A 20,689-nucleotide genomic window follows, 5' to 3' on the forward strand; every position below is an offset into this window, starting at 1 on the left:
ATTTAATGCAGCAGCTCACCCCAGGTCCTGTTCAGCAGAGGAGACACAAGGAGATGCCGGGCTTCGCGATCAAATGGACTAAGGTGAGTTAAATTATTTTTTATTTATTTTTTTAACCCCTCTAGCGCTGTTTTACTATGCATTCTGTATTCAGAATGCTATTATTTTCCCTTATAACCATGTTATAAGGGAAAATAATAATGATCGGGTCTCCATCCCGATCGTCTCCTAGCAACCGTGCGTGAAAATCGCACCGCATCCGTACTTGCTTAGGATGCTATGTGATTTTCACGCTTCCCATTCACTTCTATGGGGCCTGCGTCGCGTGAAAATCGGACAATATAGAGCATGCTGCGATTTTCACTCAACGCACAAGTGATGCGTGAAAATCACTGCTCATGTGCACAGCTCCATAGAAATGAATGGGTCGGGATTCAGTGCGGGTGCAGTACGTTCACCGCACGCATCGCACCCGCACGGAAAACTCGCCCCCGTGTGAAAGGGGCCTAATAGATGAGGATTCTCAATGGGGACAACTCAGAATTTTCTAAAAGGATTATTGAAAATTGGCTTTCTAAATCAGACAACCCCTTTAAGATAAACTCCAACTAATGCATGGTGGTGACACATAGATGTGCAGAACTAGTCTGATCTTACCTGCATCTGTCATATCATTTCTGCCTTTTAGAAATGTTAATAAAATGGCAAACACAATGTAAACTTTTATGGTATTCCTGCTTTTTGCAGAAATTCAACACAATGGTAGGTGAGAGAGGAGGTCAGCTGAGCGGAGGTCAGAAACAGAGAATAGCAATAGCACGAGCTCTTGTACGACACCCAAAAATATTGCTCCTAGATGAGGCCACATCAGCACTGGATGGACAGAGTGAAGCTATACTGCAAGCTGCCCTGGATAAGGTGACATATTTCATACACTTTGTAATGTGTAATGTTTTGTTTTGACATTTATTTTACTCACGTATAGTGCTGATATATTCTGCAGCACTTTTTAACTTTATATATCTGTTTTTATTTTGAGGCGAGAGCTGGTCGGACCACCATTGTAATAGCACAACGATTGTCTACTATCAGGACAGCTGATACCATTGCTGTTTTCCATGGTGGGGTTGTGGTAGAACAAGGAACACACAGTGAGCTAATGAAGAAGGAGGGAGTCTACCATTCGCTTGTCATGCTTCAGGTAATGGATCTTGTATTGTATGACATAACGGCATAACAAGACAACAAAATTCAAATATACACCAAAGTTCCAGTGTCTAATATGTGCATATAATTTTAAAATAAATGTTAAAAAGGTCATCATGTTTTAAATTTGAAATAAATTATTTTCTCCAGTTTTGTTTTATTAAAAATATATTACAATGGAAATGTAGCAAAATATGGACAACCGATACTAAGCCTATGTATACTGGCCAATGCAGTGCTTTCCCAATGTTTAAGTGCAGGTTTTTTATGCAGTTTTTGAAAATCAAATTAAAAAATGAAGTAAAAAAAGTAGTTTTTGTCCTTAATAACTTTTCTCCTTTTACAATCCACTCTTGATTTTGGCTTCAAAAACTGCACAAAAAACTTGCATGTGTGGTCATCTTCTTAGGCTGCACACTATTGCTACATCGTGCAGACAAAGCCAGTGAACAAAACTAGCATTTTAACCTGTAGGATCTCAGCAGACAGTAACCTAAGTTACAGGTGCAGGATGTGCGCTCTGATGATGAGAAGCAGGAGTCTGTCTGTTACTGAAAGGTGGGCCCTTACTATATCTGCCAGTATAGGTGAATCCGCTGATGTTGGCATATTAACCTTTTCAATGCTGAACTTAGTATGTACGTAGTTTGCAAAGGGAGATGGCTCCCTTTCGATCCAATTGGCCCCTGCTCTGGGATAACAGGAGGCTCATGGCTGGGACTCATAGGCACTCTGTCAGTGTAAGGCCTCTTGCACATGACCGTATGTATTTTGCGGTCCACAAAAAACGGATACACAAAAAAATGGATGACATCCTTATGCATTCTGTATTTTGCAGAACAAAACAGCTGGCCCTTCATAGAACAGCACTATCCTTGTCCGTAATGCGGACAATAATAGGACATGTTATATTTTTTTTGCGATGAACGGAAATATGGACATACAGAAACGGAATGCACACAGAGTAAATTCCGTTTCTTTGGCGGACCCATTGAAGTGAATGGTATCGCATACGGTCCCCAAAAAATATGGAACGGACACGGAAAGAAAATACATTTGTGTGCAAGAGGTCTAAAGCTTTGCATTGTAGAAGGGATAAGACCCCCAAAAATTAAAGTTCCATAGTAGGACAAAAATAGTAAGCAAATAAAAGTGAAAAAAAAGTGTTTTGCAAAATAAAAAATAATGTTTCACGTAAAAAAAAATGCTCCTTTCCCACAATCAAGTAATATAAAATAATAATAATAACTAGATGGTGTCGTTTCTGAAGAAACCACAAGATGTTGGCTTAAAATCTGATTGGCTGTTTGTGGCTCCACCCACTTTTAAAAATTTGATCCCAAGTCACCCAATAACTGACTGTGTCAAATTTGAGGACCCTGCCATTAACAGTCAAAGAGTGGAAGTAATTAAAATTTTCCCATATAAAATGAATGGCTAAAATGTCATTGGCTATTAAAGGCTCCACCCACTTTTCTGAAATTCTAACCACACTCACCCATTGACCCATGGTGCCAGTTTGGGGACTCTGGCTTTCATATTGTAAGAATAACACCTTTTTACATTTTCTCATTGAAGTCAATAGGGAAAATCTGATTGGTTGTTTGTGGCTCCACACACTTTTTTAATTTGAATTCCCGTCATCCAGTAATAGCACTAGGTAATATTTAATTGGCTGTGTTAAGCTCCGCCCAGTTTTAAGAATTTTAAGCCCAGTCACCCAGTCATGGTCTGTGCCAAGATTGGTGCCTCTGGCTTTAAAACTGTGAGAATGGCAGCATTTGAAAGTTTTACATTGAAGTTAATAGGTGAAATCTGTTTGGCTGCTTTAGGCTACACCCACTTTTCCTAAATTTTGACTGCATTCACCCAGTGAGTAATTGTGCTAAGTTTGGGACACTGGGCATTTAAACTGTGATAATAGCAGCAGTTTATCTGCTTTTTATTAAGGTCAGAGGCTGAAATCTGATTGGCTGTTGTTGCCCCACCCCATTTTTTCCTAATTGTGAACCACAGTCACCCAGTGACAAACACTTTAAGGTTTGAAAATTATGGCATTTAACGTGCAAAAATGGCAGCAGTTTTATTATTTTCTATTGAAAATCAAGGAGTAAAATTTGATTGGTTGTTGGTCACCCAATTTTTTTAACTGTGAAGTGGAAAAACCCAATGACCACTTTTGTGATATTTGAGGTCTATGACATCAATAATGTGAGAATGGCAGCATTTTTAGTTTTTCCCATTTAAATGAATCAAAGAAATCTGATTGGTTGTTTTTTGCCCCGCCCACATTTCTGAATTTTTATCCCAGTCCTCGTCCTCCAGTGACCATCCGTGCCAAGTTTGAGGACCCTGCCATTAACAGTCTAAGTGCAGCGGCAGTTTTAAATATTCCCATTTAAACAAATGGCTGAAATTTGATTGTCCGTTGTAGACTCTGCCCACTTTTTATACATTTTAGCCCCAGTCACCCAGTGACCCACAGTGCCAAGTTTGGGTATTCTGGTTAAATACTGTGAGAATGACAGCAATTTAAATTTTCTCATTGAAGTCAGTAGGGAAAATCTGATTGGGTATGTGTCAAACAAGTGTGCAAAGTTTGGAAATTGTACTCCTAAAACTGTGGGAGGAGTAGCGTATAGAAAATAGCAACATATTCATTGGCCGTTGCTAGCTCTGCCCACTTTGGGGTGTCCCTTCAAAATGTACCCTTTTATTCGGGTTGACACCAACAATATGTGGTTGCGAGTCAGAGCGATGTGAAAATTTTCTCTGTCAAATTCAATGGCAAAATAGGGGTCTTCGGTGGTCTGCCGCATAGGCCCGAAGGGTGGGATGGCCTATTAAAACACAAACAACTTTCCTCACTATAGGTTGAAAAAGTGTGGAAAATTTGGCGTTTGTAATGCCAAAACTGTAGGAGGAGTAGCTTATAGAAAAAGGGGGATGGAGAAGGATAATAAAACGGATTTATAAGCTGAAACAATTGAATAAGAGGATGTTGGCTTTTTCAAGCCAACATAATAAAAAATAAAAAAATAGACATATTAGATATCACTACTATCTAATATGTCTATTAGCATGGTCGGCCGAACATCAGTTTGGCTCAAGGATCGCTATGCTCGGCACATCGCAGTGTTTGGCCGAATATCGCGTGTGCTTGAGCGCGATGCTCAAGTCAGCGTATTTAATATATCTAATTTAGCCTCTATTTGTGAAAATTTTCTGGCGGGATTTCAACGAACAACCTTCTACATTACCACGTTAACCACTACACTATGGAGTTGCATAGCTAGTTACTTAAAAAAAAATTAAAAAAATGAGACTTCTGCTGTATAGGAATACTTACTAGTATCATATATATATATATATATATATATATATATATATATATATATATATATATATATGTATATATATATATATATATAATTGGCCATGCAGTTCTATAGTGTAGTGCTTAACATTCTTGGCTGTAATGTAGAAGGTTGTGAGTTTGAATCCCGCCAGAAACTATTCAGAAATGGAGGCTAAATTAAATTTATATATTGTTTTGTAATTGTAAAAAATGTGTAATTACTAAATACACACATATATATATATATATATATATATATATATATATACAGGTCCTTCTAAAAAAATTAGCATATTGTGATAAAGTTCATTATTTTCTGTAATGTACTGATAAACATTAGACTTTCATATATTTTAGATTCATTACACACCAACTGAAGTAGTTCAAGCCTTTTATTGTTTTAATATTGATGATTTTGGCATACAGCTCATGAAAACCCCAAATTCCTATCTAAAAAAATTAGCATATCATGAAAAGGTTCTCTAAACGAGCTATTAACCTAATCATCTGAATCAACTAATTAACTCTAAACACCTGCAAAAGATTCCTGAGGCTTTTAAAAACTCCCAGCCTGGTTCATTACTCAAAACCGCAATCATGGGTAAGACTGCCGACCTGACTGCTGTCCAGAAGGCCATCATTGACACCCTCAAACAAGAGGGTAAGACACAGAAAGAAATTTCTGAACGAATAGGCTGTTCCCAGAGTGCTGTATCAAGGCACCTCAGTGGGAAGTCTGTGGGAAGGAAAAAGTGTGGCAGAAAACGCTGCACAACGAGAAGAGGTGAGCGGACCCTGAGGAAAGATTGTGGAGAAGGACCGATTCCAGACCTTGGGGGACCTGCGGAAGCAGTGGACTGAGTCTGGAGTAGAAACATCCACAGGCGTGTGCAGGAAATGGGCTACAGGTGCCGCATTCCCCAGGTCAAGCCACTTTTGAACCAGAAACAGCGGCAGAAGCGCCTGACCTGGGCTACAGAGAAGCAGCACTGGACTGTTGCTCAGTGGTCCAAAGTACTTTTTTCGGATGAAAGCAAATTTTGCATGTCATTCGGAAATCAGGGTGCCAGAGTCTGGAGGAAGACTGGGGAGAGGGAAATGCCAAAATGCCTGAAGTCCAGTGTCAAGTACCCACAGACAGTGATGGTCTGGGGTGCCATGTCAGCTGCTGGTGTTGGTCCACTGTGTTTTATCAAGGGCAGGGTCAATGCAACTAGCTATAAGGAGATTTTGGAGCACTTCATGCTTCCATCTGCTGAAAAGCTTTATGGAGATGAAGATTTCATTTTTCAGCACGACCTGGCACCTGCTCACAGTGCCAAAACCACTGGTAAATGGTTTACTGACCATGGTATCACTGTGCTCTATTGGCCTGCCAACTCTCCTGACCTAACCCCATAGAGAATCTGTGGGATATTGGGAAGAGAAAGTTGAGAGACGCAAAACCCAACACTCTGGATGAGCTTAAGGCCGCTATCGAAGCATCCTGGGCCTCCATAACACCTCAGCAGTGCCACAGGCTGATTGCCTCCATGCCACGCCGCATTGAAGCAGTCATTTCTGCAAAAGGATTCCGGACCAAGTATTGAGTGCAGAACTGAACATAATTATTTGAAGGTTGACTTTTTTTGTATTAAAAACACTTTTCTTTTATTAGTCAGATGAAATATGCTAATTTTTTGAGATAGGAAATTTGGGTTTTCATGAGCTGTATGCCCAAATCATCAATATTAAAACAATAAAAGGCTTGAACTACTTCAGTTGGTGTGTAATGAATCTAAAATATATGAAAGTCTAATGTTTATCAGTACATTACAGAAAATAATGAATTTTATCACAATATGCTAATTATTTGAGAAGGACCTGTATATATATAGGTCATGCAGGTTGAATAGTGGTGGAAGGAAGGTATATTTCACCCAGATTTCTCACATGGGTGAAGTAAGTGTAATCCAGGGAGTGCTGTGGCCTGAACAAACTTAGTTGTTTAGATAGGATTCTTTCTAGAAATACATGGGGGGCCTGGATTATGCGGAACGGTTGTTAAGGTTGGGAGCAACAGTTCCCTTCCTTCCAGGCCAGTTTGTTGTTATGCTCTGAAACACATTAAGGCAGTTAACCTTGTTAGATTACTATATACAGAGTGCTATAGCTCACTTAGGTAGAAGCCTGCAAGGACAGCACACAGTACTGTGAATACTGAGTACCAGCGAGCATACTACCTGCGGTGTGAACGTCAGCCTACCAACTGTAGCCTAGGTGAGACAAACTCTTTGTGTTATTAGTTAGTCCCAGACGGGAAGGCTTTTGTTTTGTGATTTGTTACTCCAATACTGGAAATCCTGGTTCCACTAAAAAGCATGTGTTGATGTAAACCTCCTGAAATCGGACCCTAAATAAAAAATCACGTGAACTTTATATTATCTGTGCCTCCGTGAATTATCCAGAACCATACGCTGCCCCCCTTGCAGGCTTACAATATATATATATATATATATATATATATATATATATATATATATATATATTGAAAACCGGAAAAGTAAAACAAATAAAGGAAAAACTGGGTGAACAGCCCAAACGGGATACAGCTTACCCAATATCAAAAAAACAAAAAGCAGACAGCACTCCAAGGTAAAGGTGAAAAAATATATGCAAGACTTTATTCACCCTTGAGAAAGATTCATACTGAGCTGAAACGTTGCCTTGTCACATGGGTGAATAAAGTCTTGCATATATTTTTTCACCTTTACCTTGGAGTGCTGCCTGATTTTTTTGATTTTTTTATACCGATATTCATATATACAGTGAATATAAAAAGTCTACACACCCCTGTTAAATGTCATGTTTCTGTGATGTAAAAAAAATGAGACAAAGATAAATTATTTCAGAACTTTTTCCACCTTTAATGTAACCTATAAACTGTGCACCTCAATTGAAAAACAAACTGAAATCTTTTAGGTAGAGGGAAGAAAAAATATAAAAATAAAATAATATAGTTGCATATGTGTGCACACCCTTAAACTAATACTTTGTTGAAGCAATTTTTGATTTTATTACAGCACTCAGTCTTTTTGGATATGAGTCTATCAGCATGGCACATTTTTACTTGGCAAGATTTGCCCACTTTTCTTTGCAAAAACACTCCAAATCTGTCAGATTGCAAGGGCATCTCCTGTGCACAGCCCTCTTCAGATCACCCCCACAGATTTTCCATTGGATTCAGATCTTGGCTCTGCCTAGCCCATTCCAAAACTTTCATCCTCTTCTGGTGAAGCCATTCCTTGATTTAGAGGTATGCTTTGAGTCGTTGTCATGCTGAAAGATGAAGTTCCTCTTCATGTTTAGCTTTCTAGCAGAAGCCTGAAGGTTTTGTGCCAATATTGACTGGTATTTGGAACTGTTCATAATTCCCTCTAGCTTAACGAAGGCCCCAGTTCCAGCTGAAGAAAAACAGCCCCAAAGCATGATGCTGCCACCACCACGCTTTACTGTGGGTATGGTGTTCTTTTGGTGATGTGCAGTGTTGTTTTTGGGCCAAACATATCTTTTTGGAATTATGGCCAAAAAGTTCAACAGTTGGTTTCATCAGAACATAACACCTTTTACCACATGCTTTTGGGAGACTTCAGATGTGTTTTTGTAAAATGTAGCCTGGCTTGGATGTTTTTCTTCGTAAGAAAAGGCTTTTGTCTTGCCCCTCTACCCCATAGCCCAGACATATGAATAATACGGGAGATTGTTGTCACATGTACCACACAGCCAGTACTTGCCAGATATTCCTGCAGCTCCTTTAACCTCTTCAGGACACATGACGTACCGGTACGGCATGTTGTCCCGGTACTTAAGGACACATGACTTACCGGTACGTCATGTGTATTTTCGATCACTGCCGCCCGGGGACAATGCGCGGGGGGTCCCGTGACCCCCTCTTGTCGGAGATCGTCGCAAACCGCAGGTTAATTCAGACCTGCAGTTTGTGGATTTTGCGGGCGGCGGTGCCATCGGGTCCCCGTGGGGCTGTAGGGGGGACCCAATGGCATGGAAGGCAGTGCGATGCCTTCCTGAGGCATCGACGCTGCCTTCCTGTGACAAGCCTGTGAGATCCAGGCCAGAAGCTGAATGAGTAATACACAGTGTATTACTCATAAAGCAAATGCATTCCAATACAGACCCCCAAAACTTAAAGTCCCAAACTGGGACAAAAAAAAGTGAAAAAAAGTAGAAAAAAAGTGAAAAAAGTAGGAAAAAATAAAGTTTCCCCCCCTAAAAATTAAGTTTCAAGTAAAAATAAACAAAAACGTCATTTTCTCCAAATAAAGTTAAAAAAAATTGGTAAAAAGAATTGGAAAAAGAAAAAGTTGACATATTAGGTATTGCCGCGTCCGTATCGACCGATTCTATAAATATATCACAAGACCTAACACCTCAGAAGAACACCGTAAAAAATAAAAAATAAACACTGTGCTAAATAAACCATTTGTGTCACCTTACATCACAAAAAGTACAACAGCAAGTATGTATGCCCACCAAAGTAGTACCAATCTAACCGTCACCTCATCCCGCAAAAAATTACCCCCTACCTGAGACAATCGCCGAAAAAATAAAAAAAGCTATGGCTCAGAATATGGAGACACTAAAACATCATTTTTTTGTCTTAAAAAAGCTGTTCTTGTGTAAAACTTACATACATAAAAAAAGTATTCATATTAGGTATCGCCGCATCCATAATAACTTGCTCTATAAAAATATCACATGACCTAACACGTCAGGTGAATACTGTAAATAAATAAAAATAAAAACGGTGAAAAAAAAGCTATTTTTTTTGTCACTTTACATCACAAAAAGTCTAATAGCAAGCGATCAAAAAGTCACACGTACCCCAAAATAGTGCCAATTAAACAGTCTTCTCATCCCACAAAAATCATACCCTACCCAAGATAATCGCCCAAAAACTATGCCTCTCCGATTATGGAAACACTAAAACATGTTTTTTTTGTTTCAAAAATGAAATCATTGTGTAAACCATACATAAATAAATAAATAAAAAGTACACATGCCATGTCTGTGACAACCTGGTCTATAAAAATAGCACATGATCTAACCTGTCAGATGAATATTGTAAATAACAAAAAATAAAAACTGTGCCAAAACAGCTATTTCTTGTTACCTTGCATCACAAAAAGTATAATATAGAGCAACCAAAAATCATATGTACCCTAAAATAGTACCAACAAAACTGCCACCCTATCCCATAGTTTCTAAAATGGGATCACTTTTTTGGAGTTTCTACTCTAGGGGGGCATCAGGGGGGTTTCAAATGGGACATGGTGTCACAAAAACAGTCCAGCAAAATCTGCCTTCCAAATCCATATGGCATTCCTTTCCTTCTGCTCCCTGCCGTGTGCCCGTACAGCAGTTTACGACCACATATGGGGTGTTTCTGTAAACTACAGAATCAGAACCATAAATATTGAGTTTTGTTTGGCTGTTAACCCTTGCTTTGCAACTGGAAAAAAATATAAAAATGGAAAATCTGCCCAAAAAGTGAAATTTTGAAATTGTAGCTCTATTTTCCATTAATTATTGTGCAACAACTAAAGGGTTAACAAAGTTTGTAAAATCAGTTTTGAATACCTTGAGGGGTGTAGTTTCTAGAATGTGGTTATTTTTGGGTGGTTTCTATTATGTAAGTCTCACAAAGTGACTCCAGACCTGAACTCTAAAAAGTGAGTTTTGAAAAGTTTATGAAAAATTTCAAGATTAGCTTCTAAACTTCTAAGCCGTGTAACATCCATAAAAAATAAAATGGCATTCCCAAAATGATCCAATCATGAAGTAGACATATGGGGAATGTAAAGTAATAAGTATTTTTGGAGGTATTACTATGTATTATAGAAGTAGAGAAATTGAAACTTGGAAATTTGCACATTTTTCTACATTTTTGGTAAATTTGGTATTTTTTTATAAATAAAAATGATTTTTTTAACTCCATTTTACCAGTGTTATGAAGTGCAATATGTGATTAAACAAACAATCTCAGAATCAGGTGGTGCAGGACAGCCAACTGAGATGTTTCAGCACATGGATATACCCCCTACCTTATAAATAAACCTGATCTGGCCGCCATTCAGTCTTTTGCCAGTGTAGGGAGGGGTTGCTGTGTGGAGCAGGGACAGACTGTTAGGGACACCAAACACTAGATAATAGGGCCACAACAGTCCTTTTAAGGACTGGTATAGGTGTTCTGTTCTGTCGATAGGTGTGACTTACTGAGGGGTGTAATACTTTTTACATAGAAAGTCTATTATAGTGCATTTGTATTGTGCAGCAGTTGCGTGCACATCTGATGCAATACTGCAGCTACACAGAGTGCCATACGCTATTGGAACAAATAATTTCTACTCTTGTGATATACCAGTTGCCCACTAAAAAAATTATTGAAGTAGGGGTGTTATATACCAATAATATACTTTCTATATAGTGCATTTGGGTAGTGCAGCATTTGTTTGCAGTTTTGCTGCATTGCCGCAGCTACAGATAGTAATAAACGTCATTGAAACAAATAATTTCTACTCTTGTGATATACCAGTTGCCCACCAAAAAAAAATGATTGCAGTAGGGGTGTTATATACCAATAATATACTTTCTATATAGTGCATTTAGGTAGTGCAGCGTTACCGCAGCTACACAGAGTGACAAACGCCATTGGAACAAATAATTTATACCGGTGTGATATACCTTTTGCCCCCCAAAATAAAATGATTGAAGCAGGGGTGTTATATACCAATAATATACTTTCTATATAGTGCATTTTGGTAGTGCAGCATTTGTTTCTGATTTTGCTGTGTTACCACAGATGCAGAGTGACAAACACTATTGGAACAAATAATTTATACCGGTGTGATATACCAGTTGCCCCTCAAAAAAAAAAAAATGATTGAAGCCGGGGTGTGATATACCAGTAAGGGGTGTTATATACTTTCTATATAGTGCATTTAGGTAGTGCAGCATTTGTTTGCAGTTTTGCTGCATTACCGCAGCTACACAGTGTGACAAACGCCATTGGAACAAATCATTTCTACTGGTGTGATATAACCAGTCCCCCCCCCCCCCCCAAAAAAAAAAAATGATTGAAGCAGGGGTGTTATATACTAATAATATACTTTCTATATAGTGCATTTGGGTAGTGCAGCATTTGTTTGCGGTTTTGCTGCATCACCACAGCTATACAGAGTGCCAAATGCTATTGGAACCAATCATTTCTAATTATTTGATATAGCAGTTGCCCCCTAAAAAAGCTGATTGAAGCAGGGGTGTTATATACCAATAATATACTTTCCATATAGCGCATTTAGGTAGTGCAGCATTTGTTTGTGGTTTCGCTGCGTTTCCGCAGCTACACAGAGTGACAAACGCTATTGGAACAAATAATTTCTACTTGTGTGATATACCAGTTGCCCCCCAAAAAACTGATTAAAGCAGGGTAGTTATATATCAATAATATACTTTCTATATAGTGCATTTGGGTAGTGAAGCATTTGTTTGCGGTTTTGCTGCATTACCGCAGCTACAGATAGTGACAAACTTTATTGGAACAAATCATTTCTACTGGTGTGATATACCAGTTGCCCCCCCCCCTCCAAAAAAAATGATTGTGTTACATACCAATAATATACTTTCTATATAGTGCATTTAGTTAGTCAATGTATAGCGGTGGTATCCAATATCTGGATGGCCATAACTCTATCAATTTCCCTGTCCACGCCATCCTTTTTTAGACCTGGCATGAGCGGGAAAAATATGCAGATTGCGGTGCTAAGTACCTTTGTGCTACAATCTTAAATACGCCTAACATGACTTATTTCTATATAATAAATGACCACTTAATTATATTATTATTATTTAGGGGTAGGGCTAATATCTTAATATTATATAGATTCTAGTGTATTATACTGTGCACTGTTTTTCCCAATAGAAAATGATCCTTGGGAAACACAGTCCTCATCCTTGACAACCAGGACCATGTAGCGTTCTGTCAGTACATGGCAGCATCCCCTCTCCGCCACGCTGCTCCACTATGTACTGCTGCTTATTCTGACACTAGGGCTGGGTTAACATCCTATTTTTGCCATCCATTTAATGCACACCAAAAATATATGCGTTAACGTATGCATTTTTTTATGGACTCTGCAGTATACAAAAACGTGAAGTGCTTCACATTTGTATACATCAAACCGATAGGAAATAAATGTTTCTAGGCTCCAGCAGGGCACATTTTTGAGAGTTTCCCTTTAAGACACATAAAAATGGCCCCTGATTAAAATACATATTTTTGGTGGGAATATCACTGTCCATGTTGTGGGACTATTTGTGTACTTCTAGTAAGTGTTTGCTGGCTGCAAATATAAGCTGAAGGTTTTTCAGGTTCGCCTGCCATTAAAGGGAATGGGGCCCGCCTCGAACTTGCAGTTCACGAACATTTGATCGCGTTCGCTAACCGTCCCGGCCGATGTTCGTCCATCACTAGTCATATGTCAGATTTGCAAAAATTTGCCTTGACCTGAAGGTGAAAAGTGTCTTGGTACTGAAGGGGTTAAAATATAATTTTCAAAGGTATATCTAAAATAACTCATGGCAGTGTACAACACAAGGTTTATTTTATGTTTTGTTATGATTGCTTTCTATAAAAGTTTATTACTATAACCTAAACCCCTTAACTGATAACCGTTGTATTGGCACATTTTCTAGAACCAAGGCAAAGACAGAGATGCAGAAAATCAATCTTCAGACAAATCACTTGAAAATGAAAATTCTGGATTGTGCGACATGGGTGAAAAAAATTATATAGAAGACACTTGGCCAACCTTGCAAGATGTTGAGAACATGCTGGCACCCATTAAAAATAAGATTTTTCAAAATGAGTCTGTTAGAAGAAAAAGTGAAGAGGAGCTTTCAGAAATAAAAAGTTGTAAGGAAAATACCGGAATTACAGATGAGGTAGGATTTGAGAAGAATACAGTAAAAACAAGAAAGCTCTTAACCCCTTTCTCCAGCAGCCATTTTCTGTTTATTTTTGTTTTTTACTCCCTACAATTATAGATGAGCGAATTTCTCAAAAATTGGATTCAGTCGATTTGGCAAATTTTCCAAAAATACTCGATTAGAATTTATTTGTGGCAAACCTTGTTTAAAAACAGCTATTTCCTGGCTGCAGAGAGCCTGTATAGTGGTGTAGAACACTGTACCTTGCAGAAACATGCATAGGGAGTCTGCTGTGGTAGTGAAACAATACTGTGAGTCACTGCACATTTCACTTATTTGGGCAGTTGTGGAACCAAATAACTCAAGGGTGAATTCAGCCTTACAGGTCAATGATAGCGCCAGGTATAAAGAATCATACAGAGGCCCAAGATCCTACTATAGCATGAAAGAGCGCACTCCTTTTACACTATCGTCAGCTGATTCCACTTAGATTTCTACAGAATGTGTTGTATTAAACGCTTGTACAAATAGAGTCCCCTTGACAGAGTGGAGAGGGTGTCAGCACTAAGCTTTTGTTGATGTCACTGATTATTTTGCCCTTTCTCTGATCCATCAGAACAATAACCCACAAAATACGGATCCTGTCTATAAGGCATCCACCTTCACTCATGAGCATTTGGTCAGTAATCCATCAGTGTTGCTAAACTAAAAAAAAAAAAGTCGATCCAAAACAGAGATGACACATGAATAGAAGATTTGCATGTCTTCTGTGTTTTGTACCCACTCCTGCTTTTGGGACTATGTCTTACAGACCTTACAGCTGATACATAGACAGGATCCTTTGTGTGTCTTATTTTTATTTCCTTCTGCCAGACTAGAAGGGTCAAATAAATGGTGATGTCATCCAGGCCAACAAGGCAGAATAGTGGGCCAGTCATGAAGTGGGGAGCGTGGGAACAGCATGAAAAGTCCACTGAGTGGTCCAGTAAATGAGTGGTGAGGTAGCAGCAGCATGAGGAGACCACAAAGTGTTCAGTTGGCAGCAGCATGTAAAGACCACAAAGTGGCCCAGTAACACAGTGGTGAGGTGACAGCAGCATGAGGAGATGACAGACTGGACCAGTGACATAGTGGTGAGGTGGCAGTAGCATAAAGAGACCACAGAGTGGCCCAATGACAGAGTGTTGAGGTAGCAGAAGCATGGCGACACCTCAGAGTGATGAGGTGGCAGCAGCATGAGGAGACTACAGAGCGGTGATGTGGCAGCAGTATGAGGAGACCACAGAGTGGCTCAGTGAAAAAGTGGTGAGGTGGCAGCCGCATGTGGAGATGACAGAGTGGCCCAGTGACAGAATGTTGAGTTGGCAGAAGCATGAGGAGACCACTGAGTGGACAAGTGACAGAGTGGTGAGGTGGCAGCAGCATGAGGAGACCACAGAGTGGCCCAATGGCATAGTGTCAAGTTAGCAGCAGAAAAATGGAGACCTCAGAGTGGTGAGGTGGCAGCAGCATGAGGAGAACACAAAGTGGCCCAGTAACAGAGTGTTAAGGTATAAGCAACATAAGGAGACCACAGAGTGGTGAAATGGCAACAGCCTAAGGAAACCAAAGAGTGGCCCTAATGACATAGTGGTGAGGTGGCAGCAGCATGAGGATACAACTGAGTGGCCCAGTTACATAGCAGTGAGGTGGCGGCAGCAGCATAAGAATACCACAGAGTGGCCCAGTGACAGAGTTGTGAGGTGGCAGCAGCATGAGGAGACCACAGAGTGGCCCAGTGACAGGGTGTTGAGGTGGCAGCAGCATGAGGAGACCACAGTGTGGCCCAGTGACATAGTGGTGAGGTGGCAGCAACATGAGGAGACCACAGAGTAGTGAGGTAGCAGCAGCATGAGGAAACCAAAGAGTGGCTCAGTGACATAGTGGTGAGGGGGCACCATCCTCAGTAGACCACAGAGTGTCCCCGTTTCAGAGTGTTGAGTTAAAAGCAGCATGAGGAGACCAAAGAGTGGTTAGGTAGCAACAGCAAGAGGAAACCACAGACTGGTGAGGTGGCAGCAGCATGAGGAGAGCAAAGACTGGCCCACTGACATAGTGGTAAGCTGGCAGCAGCATGAGGAGATCACAGAGTGGGCCAGTGACATAGTGGTGAGCTGGCAGTAGCATGCAGAGACCACAGAGTGTCCCAATGACAGAGTGTTGAGGTATAATCAGCATGAGGAGACCACAGAGTGGTGAGGTGGCAGCTGTATGAGGAGACTACAGAGTAGTCTAGTGACATAGTGGTGAGCTGTCGGCAGCATGAGGAGACCACAAACTGGCCCAGGTACATTGTGGTGAGCTAGAACCAAAATTAGGAGACCACAGAGTGGCCCAGTGACATGGTGGTGAGATGGCAGCAGCATGAGGAGACCCCAGAGTGTCTCAGTGACATAGTGGTGAGGTATCAACAGCATGAGGAGACCCCGAGTGTTGAGGTGGCAGCAGCATGAGGAGAACCCAGAGTGGCCCAGTGACATAGTGGTGAGGGGGAAGCAGCATGAGGAGACCACAGAGTGGCCCAAAAACAGAGTGTTGTGGTATCTGGAGCAAGAGAAGACAACAGAGTGGTGAGGCTGCAGCAGCATGAGCAGAAAAAAGATTGACCCAGTTAAATAGTTTTGATTTTGCAGCAGCATAAAGAGACCACAGAGTGGCCCTTTGACAAAGTGTTGAGGTAGCAACAGCATGAGGTGTCGGGATTCGAACCCGTGACCAGCCACATCCCAGGCAGTAACCCTGCTTACTAGGCTACCATCCTCTCTGGACATTCCTCCCTGAAACCTATTAGTTAACCTCAGTCTTGCCAAGCCTTGCTCATCACCCTTGATTCCCCACACCTGGTACTTCCCTATATAAGTCCAGCCCCTTGCACTCTAGCTTGCTGATTATTGAGCTCCTGAGCCTTGATCAAGCTTCTCCTCATCTGTTGCTCTTGCTACTGCTGGAAGTCCACTGCTGACCAGGAATTGCCTACAGACTACTCTTCTGCCTTATCCCTACCTACTGAACTGCTACCACCGTTGCCATCCGGATTGTCTGACCACGGTTACTGCCGCCTGCCCTGACCCACCGCCTGCCTACCGACTACTCTTCTGCCTTATCCCTACCTACTGAACTGCTACCACCGTTGCCATCCGGATTGTCTGACCACGCTTACTACCTGCCTGCGGTCCTTGCCACTGGGCTCCACTCCTACCTCCAGCCAGCGGTCCTCTGACACAGGTGAGCCTGTAGGACTGTTACAGAATAATCAGCCGCACTATGGAGTCCGCAATGGCCACTCTGCGTAAGCACGTCTCTGAACTTCAAGAATTTGGTACTACATATCAGGAGAAATTTGCCCAGCTCCAAGTCGTAGTCCAAAGCCAACAGAGCGAGATTATTGAACTACAGAGGCAACTCCTGGACGTCCGCGGCACGGCTGCAGACACCCGCATGCCACTTCCACCAAGATTCGGCGTTGATAGACGTCAGTATCGGGGGTTTCTAAACCAATGCCGCATCTATTTTCAGATGTACCCGGCCCCCTTCACCACCGAGAAGAAGAAGGTGCTATTAATGGTCAATCTCCTGACGGATGAAGCATTAGCATGGGCATCACCATACGTGGAGACTAACAGTCAGCTCCTGAACAACCTAAACAACTTCATCACCGCAATGAGCCAAGTCTTCGACGACCCCAACCGCTGTGCGACAGCCGAGGCGCGACTACATAGTCTGCGGCAAGGGAGACGCTCCGTCGCCGAATACACCGCTGAGTTTCGCCGTTGGGTCACGGACACCACCTGGAACCCAGCGGCACAGAGGAGCCAATTCCGGCGAGGCCTGTCCGAATTAATAAAGGACGAACTCGCCAGAGTTGAGGCCCCGGACGATCTGGATGACTTCATTCAGTTATGCATCCGGATAGATCAAAGACTCTCCGAGAGGAAGAAAGAAAGACTCTGGTCCTTGGACCACAGACCCACTTATTCCTTCTCTTCCACCGCCCAGCGCGACCCCCGGTCAGCAACTGAACCTATGCAGGTCGACGCTCTACATAGGTCTCTATCCACAGCTGAGAAGGAGAGACGGCTGGCCGAAAACCTCTGCCTCTACTGTGGGGAGCCGGGTCATTTTGCCATCAAATGTCCTCATAAGATCCGAAAGACTATTGCCGTTACGGAACTAAAGGAGCAACCACAGACTCCAACCCCACCAGCAGCCCCTGAAAATAACAACACGGCGGCTCATGGATCCCACTTCATCATCCCCATCCTCATCGAGATTGAGGGGCGACAACTCCCCTGTTCAGCGATGTTAGACTCCGGGGCGGGAGGCAACTTCATGGACCTAACCTTCGCCCGCGAAAAGAATATTCCACTGACAATCAAGGCAGCCCCCGTTGACCTGGAAACCGTCGACGGATCCCCACTCTCCTCGGGGCCGGCCACTCACGAGACCACCGAACTACAACTCCTCATAGAACCAGATCACCGTGAAAAGATCCACTTCTCTCTGATTGCCTCCCCGAAGTTCCCAGTGATCTTGGGCATCCCATGGTTGGCCACCCACAACCCCTCGGTGGACTGGGAAACCCGCTGCATACGATTCCCGTCCGAGTTCTGCACGCTAAATTGCTCCCACAAACCCGTCCTTCCACCCGAAGACACCACCATCTCAAAAGTATCTGTCAAGGATCTGCTACCCCCTCAATACAGCGAGTTCCAGGATGTCTGCGACAAGAAAAACGCAGACAAGCTGCCACCACACCGACCCTACGACTGCCCTATAGAACTGTTGCCCGGGGCCGAAATACCCTTTGGCAGTATCTACTCCCTCTCAGAGCCTGAACTCAAGGCTCTGAAAGAGTACCTGGACGAGGACCTGAGGAAGGGGTTCATCCGGCCCTCCACCTCTCCCGCGGGAGGCCCCTTTTTCTTCGTAGAGAAAAAAGACTCCTCCCTGCGTCCCTGCATAGACTACAGAAAGCTTAATGACATAACCGTAAAAAAACGGTACCTGCTCCCACTGATTTCCGAACTCCTTGAGAGACTCCGGGAAGCGAAGATCTTCACCAAACTCGACCTTCGAGGGGCCTACAACCTCGTCCGAATCCGCCCTGGGGACGAATGGAAGACCGCCTTCCGGACACGTTATGGTCATTTCGAGTACCTGGTCATGCCTTTCGGACTCTGCAATGCTCCCGCAACCTTCCAGCACTTCATTAACGACGTCCTCAGGGACATGCTGGATCTGTTTGTAGTCGTTTACCTGGACGACATCTTGATCTTCTCTGAAGACCTCGAGCAACACCGCGAACACGTCCGCAGGGTACTGCAGAGGCTCAGACAGAACTCTCTCTATATCAAGCTAGAGAAATGCGAGTTTGAGCGAACCACCACTCAGTTCCTCGGATACATCATCTCCCCAGAGGGCCTAAGTATGGACCCGGGGAAGGTCCAAGCTGTGATGAACTGGCCCGTTCCGAAAAACGAGAAGGAGATACAAAGATTCATTGGCTTCGCCAACTTCTATCGGAAGTTTATCCGGAACTTCTCCAAGGTCATAGCACCAATCACCCAACTCACTAAGAAGGCAGTCCCCTTCTCCTGGACACCCGAGGCCCAGGAGGCCTTCACCAAGTTGAAACTCCTCTTCACTTCTGCCCCAATCCTAATCCACCCGAACCCCGAGCTCCCATTTACAGTCGAAGTGGATGCATCAGACTCTGCGGTGGGGGCAGTTTTGTCACAACAGACAGGGGAGAGGATGCTATTACACCCGTGCACATATTTCTCCCGCCAGATGTCCCCCTCTGAGAAGAACTATGACATCGGGAACAAAGAACTACTGGCGATCAAGGATGCCTTCTCCGAGTGGAGACACCTGCTGGAGGGAGCCACCAACCCCATAATCGTACTAACTGACCACAAGAACCTCGAGTTCATCCGCAGCGCTAAGAGACTCTCAGCCAGACAGGCCAGATGAAGCCTATTCTTTTCCCGCTTCAACTATCTCATCACCTATCGTCCTGGATCAAAAAACGGCAAGGCTGACGCCCTCTCCAGAATGTTTTCCGAGCCCTCACAGAGTAACAAGGGCCAAAATAACATCTTGCCCGAGAGAAGGGTCGTAGGGGCCACCTACTCTAAAGAACTCCTGGGCACAATCAAAGAAGGATATGAAAATGACCCCTTCCTCTCCCACCCCACAGGCAATGTCAGCCTTACGTTTAAGAACGGTCATTGGTTTCATCAGGACCTACAACTATATGTACCAGAAATCGCATGGCTCGAAGTGCTCAAACTCAACCATGACTCCAAGGTGGCCGGCCATTTTGGCACAAGAAAGACCCAGGAGCTTCTCTCCCGCTCCTTCTGGTGGCCAACATACAGGGAGGACATCAAGAGGTACATCTCCTCGTGCACGGTCTGTGCCCGCAATAAGACTCCTCGTTCCTCTCCCGTGGGTCTGTTACAACCTCTCCCGATTCCCTCCCGCCCCTGGGGCTCGATCTCCATGGACTTTGTGGTAGACCTTCCTCCTTCAAAAGGGATGAACACCATCCTGGTCGTGGGCGACCGTCTCACCAAGATGGCCCATTTCATCCCCTACAAAGGCCTACCCACAGCCAAACAGACGGCCGATCTTATTCTCAGAGAGGTCTTCAGGCTGCATGGGATCCCGGACGACGTGGTCTCCGACCGAGGTGTACAATTTGCCTCAAAGTTCTGGAAGAACTTCTGCCTGGCGCTCGGGGTTAAAGTGAACCTGTCCTCTGCTTTCCACCCTCAGTCAAACGGGCAGACGGAGAGAACTAATCAGACCCTAGAGCAATACCTACGCTGTTTCAGCTCCCACCTGCAGGATGACTGGCTTGATCATCTCCCCACGGCCGAGTTCGCCTACAACAATGCTGAGCACAGCTCAACCAAGCACAGCCCCTTCTTTGCTAACACAGGCTCACACCCGGTGTTCATTCCCCAACTACCCGTTGCCTCCACCCTCCCAGCAGTGGCCGAACGCCTAACAACCCTACAGGAGGCACAAGAGAACATTATAGACAACCTCCAGCTTGCCCAGAGGCGCTTTAAACAGGGAGCAGACAGACGTCGC

At 43.1% G+C, this 20,689-nt stretch overlaps 1 protein-coding gene across 1 annotated transcript in view; it reads left to right on the top strand.

Annotated features, from left to right (window-relative positions):
- The window catches only part of LOC122939473 (ATP-dependent translocase ABCB1-like), a 578,859-nt gene that overhangs the window by 232,613 nt on the left and 325,557 nt on the right, over nucleotides 1-20,689 (top strand). Inside the window, exons 12-14 of the mRNA XM_044295545.1 lie at nucleotides 748-918; nucleotides 1,040-1,213; nucleotides 13,316-13,564. Of these exons, the coding sequence (XP_044151480.1) occupies nucleotides 748-918; nucleotides 1,040-1,213; nucleotides 13,316-13,564 (594 nt within the window). The remainder of the gene's footprint in view (nucleotides 1-747; nucleotides 919-1,039; nucleotides 1,214-13,315; nucleotides 13,565-20,689) is intronic.

This window comes from Bufo gargarizans, chromosome 5, assembly GCF_014858855.1.
Source record: "Bufo gargarizans isolate SCDJY-AF-19 chromosome 5, ASM1485885v1, whole genome shotgun sequence".
Lineage (NCBI taxonomy): Eukaryota > Metazoa > Chordata > Amphibia > Anura > Bufonidae > Bufo > Bufo gargarizans.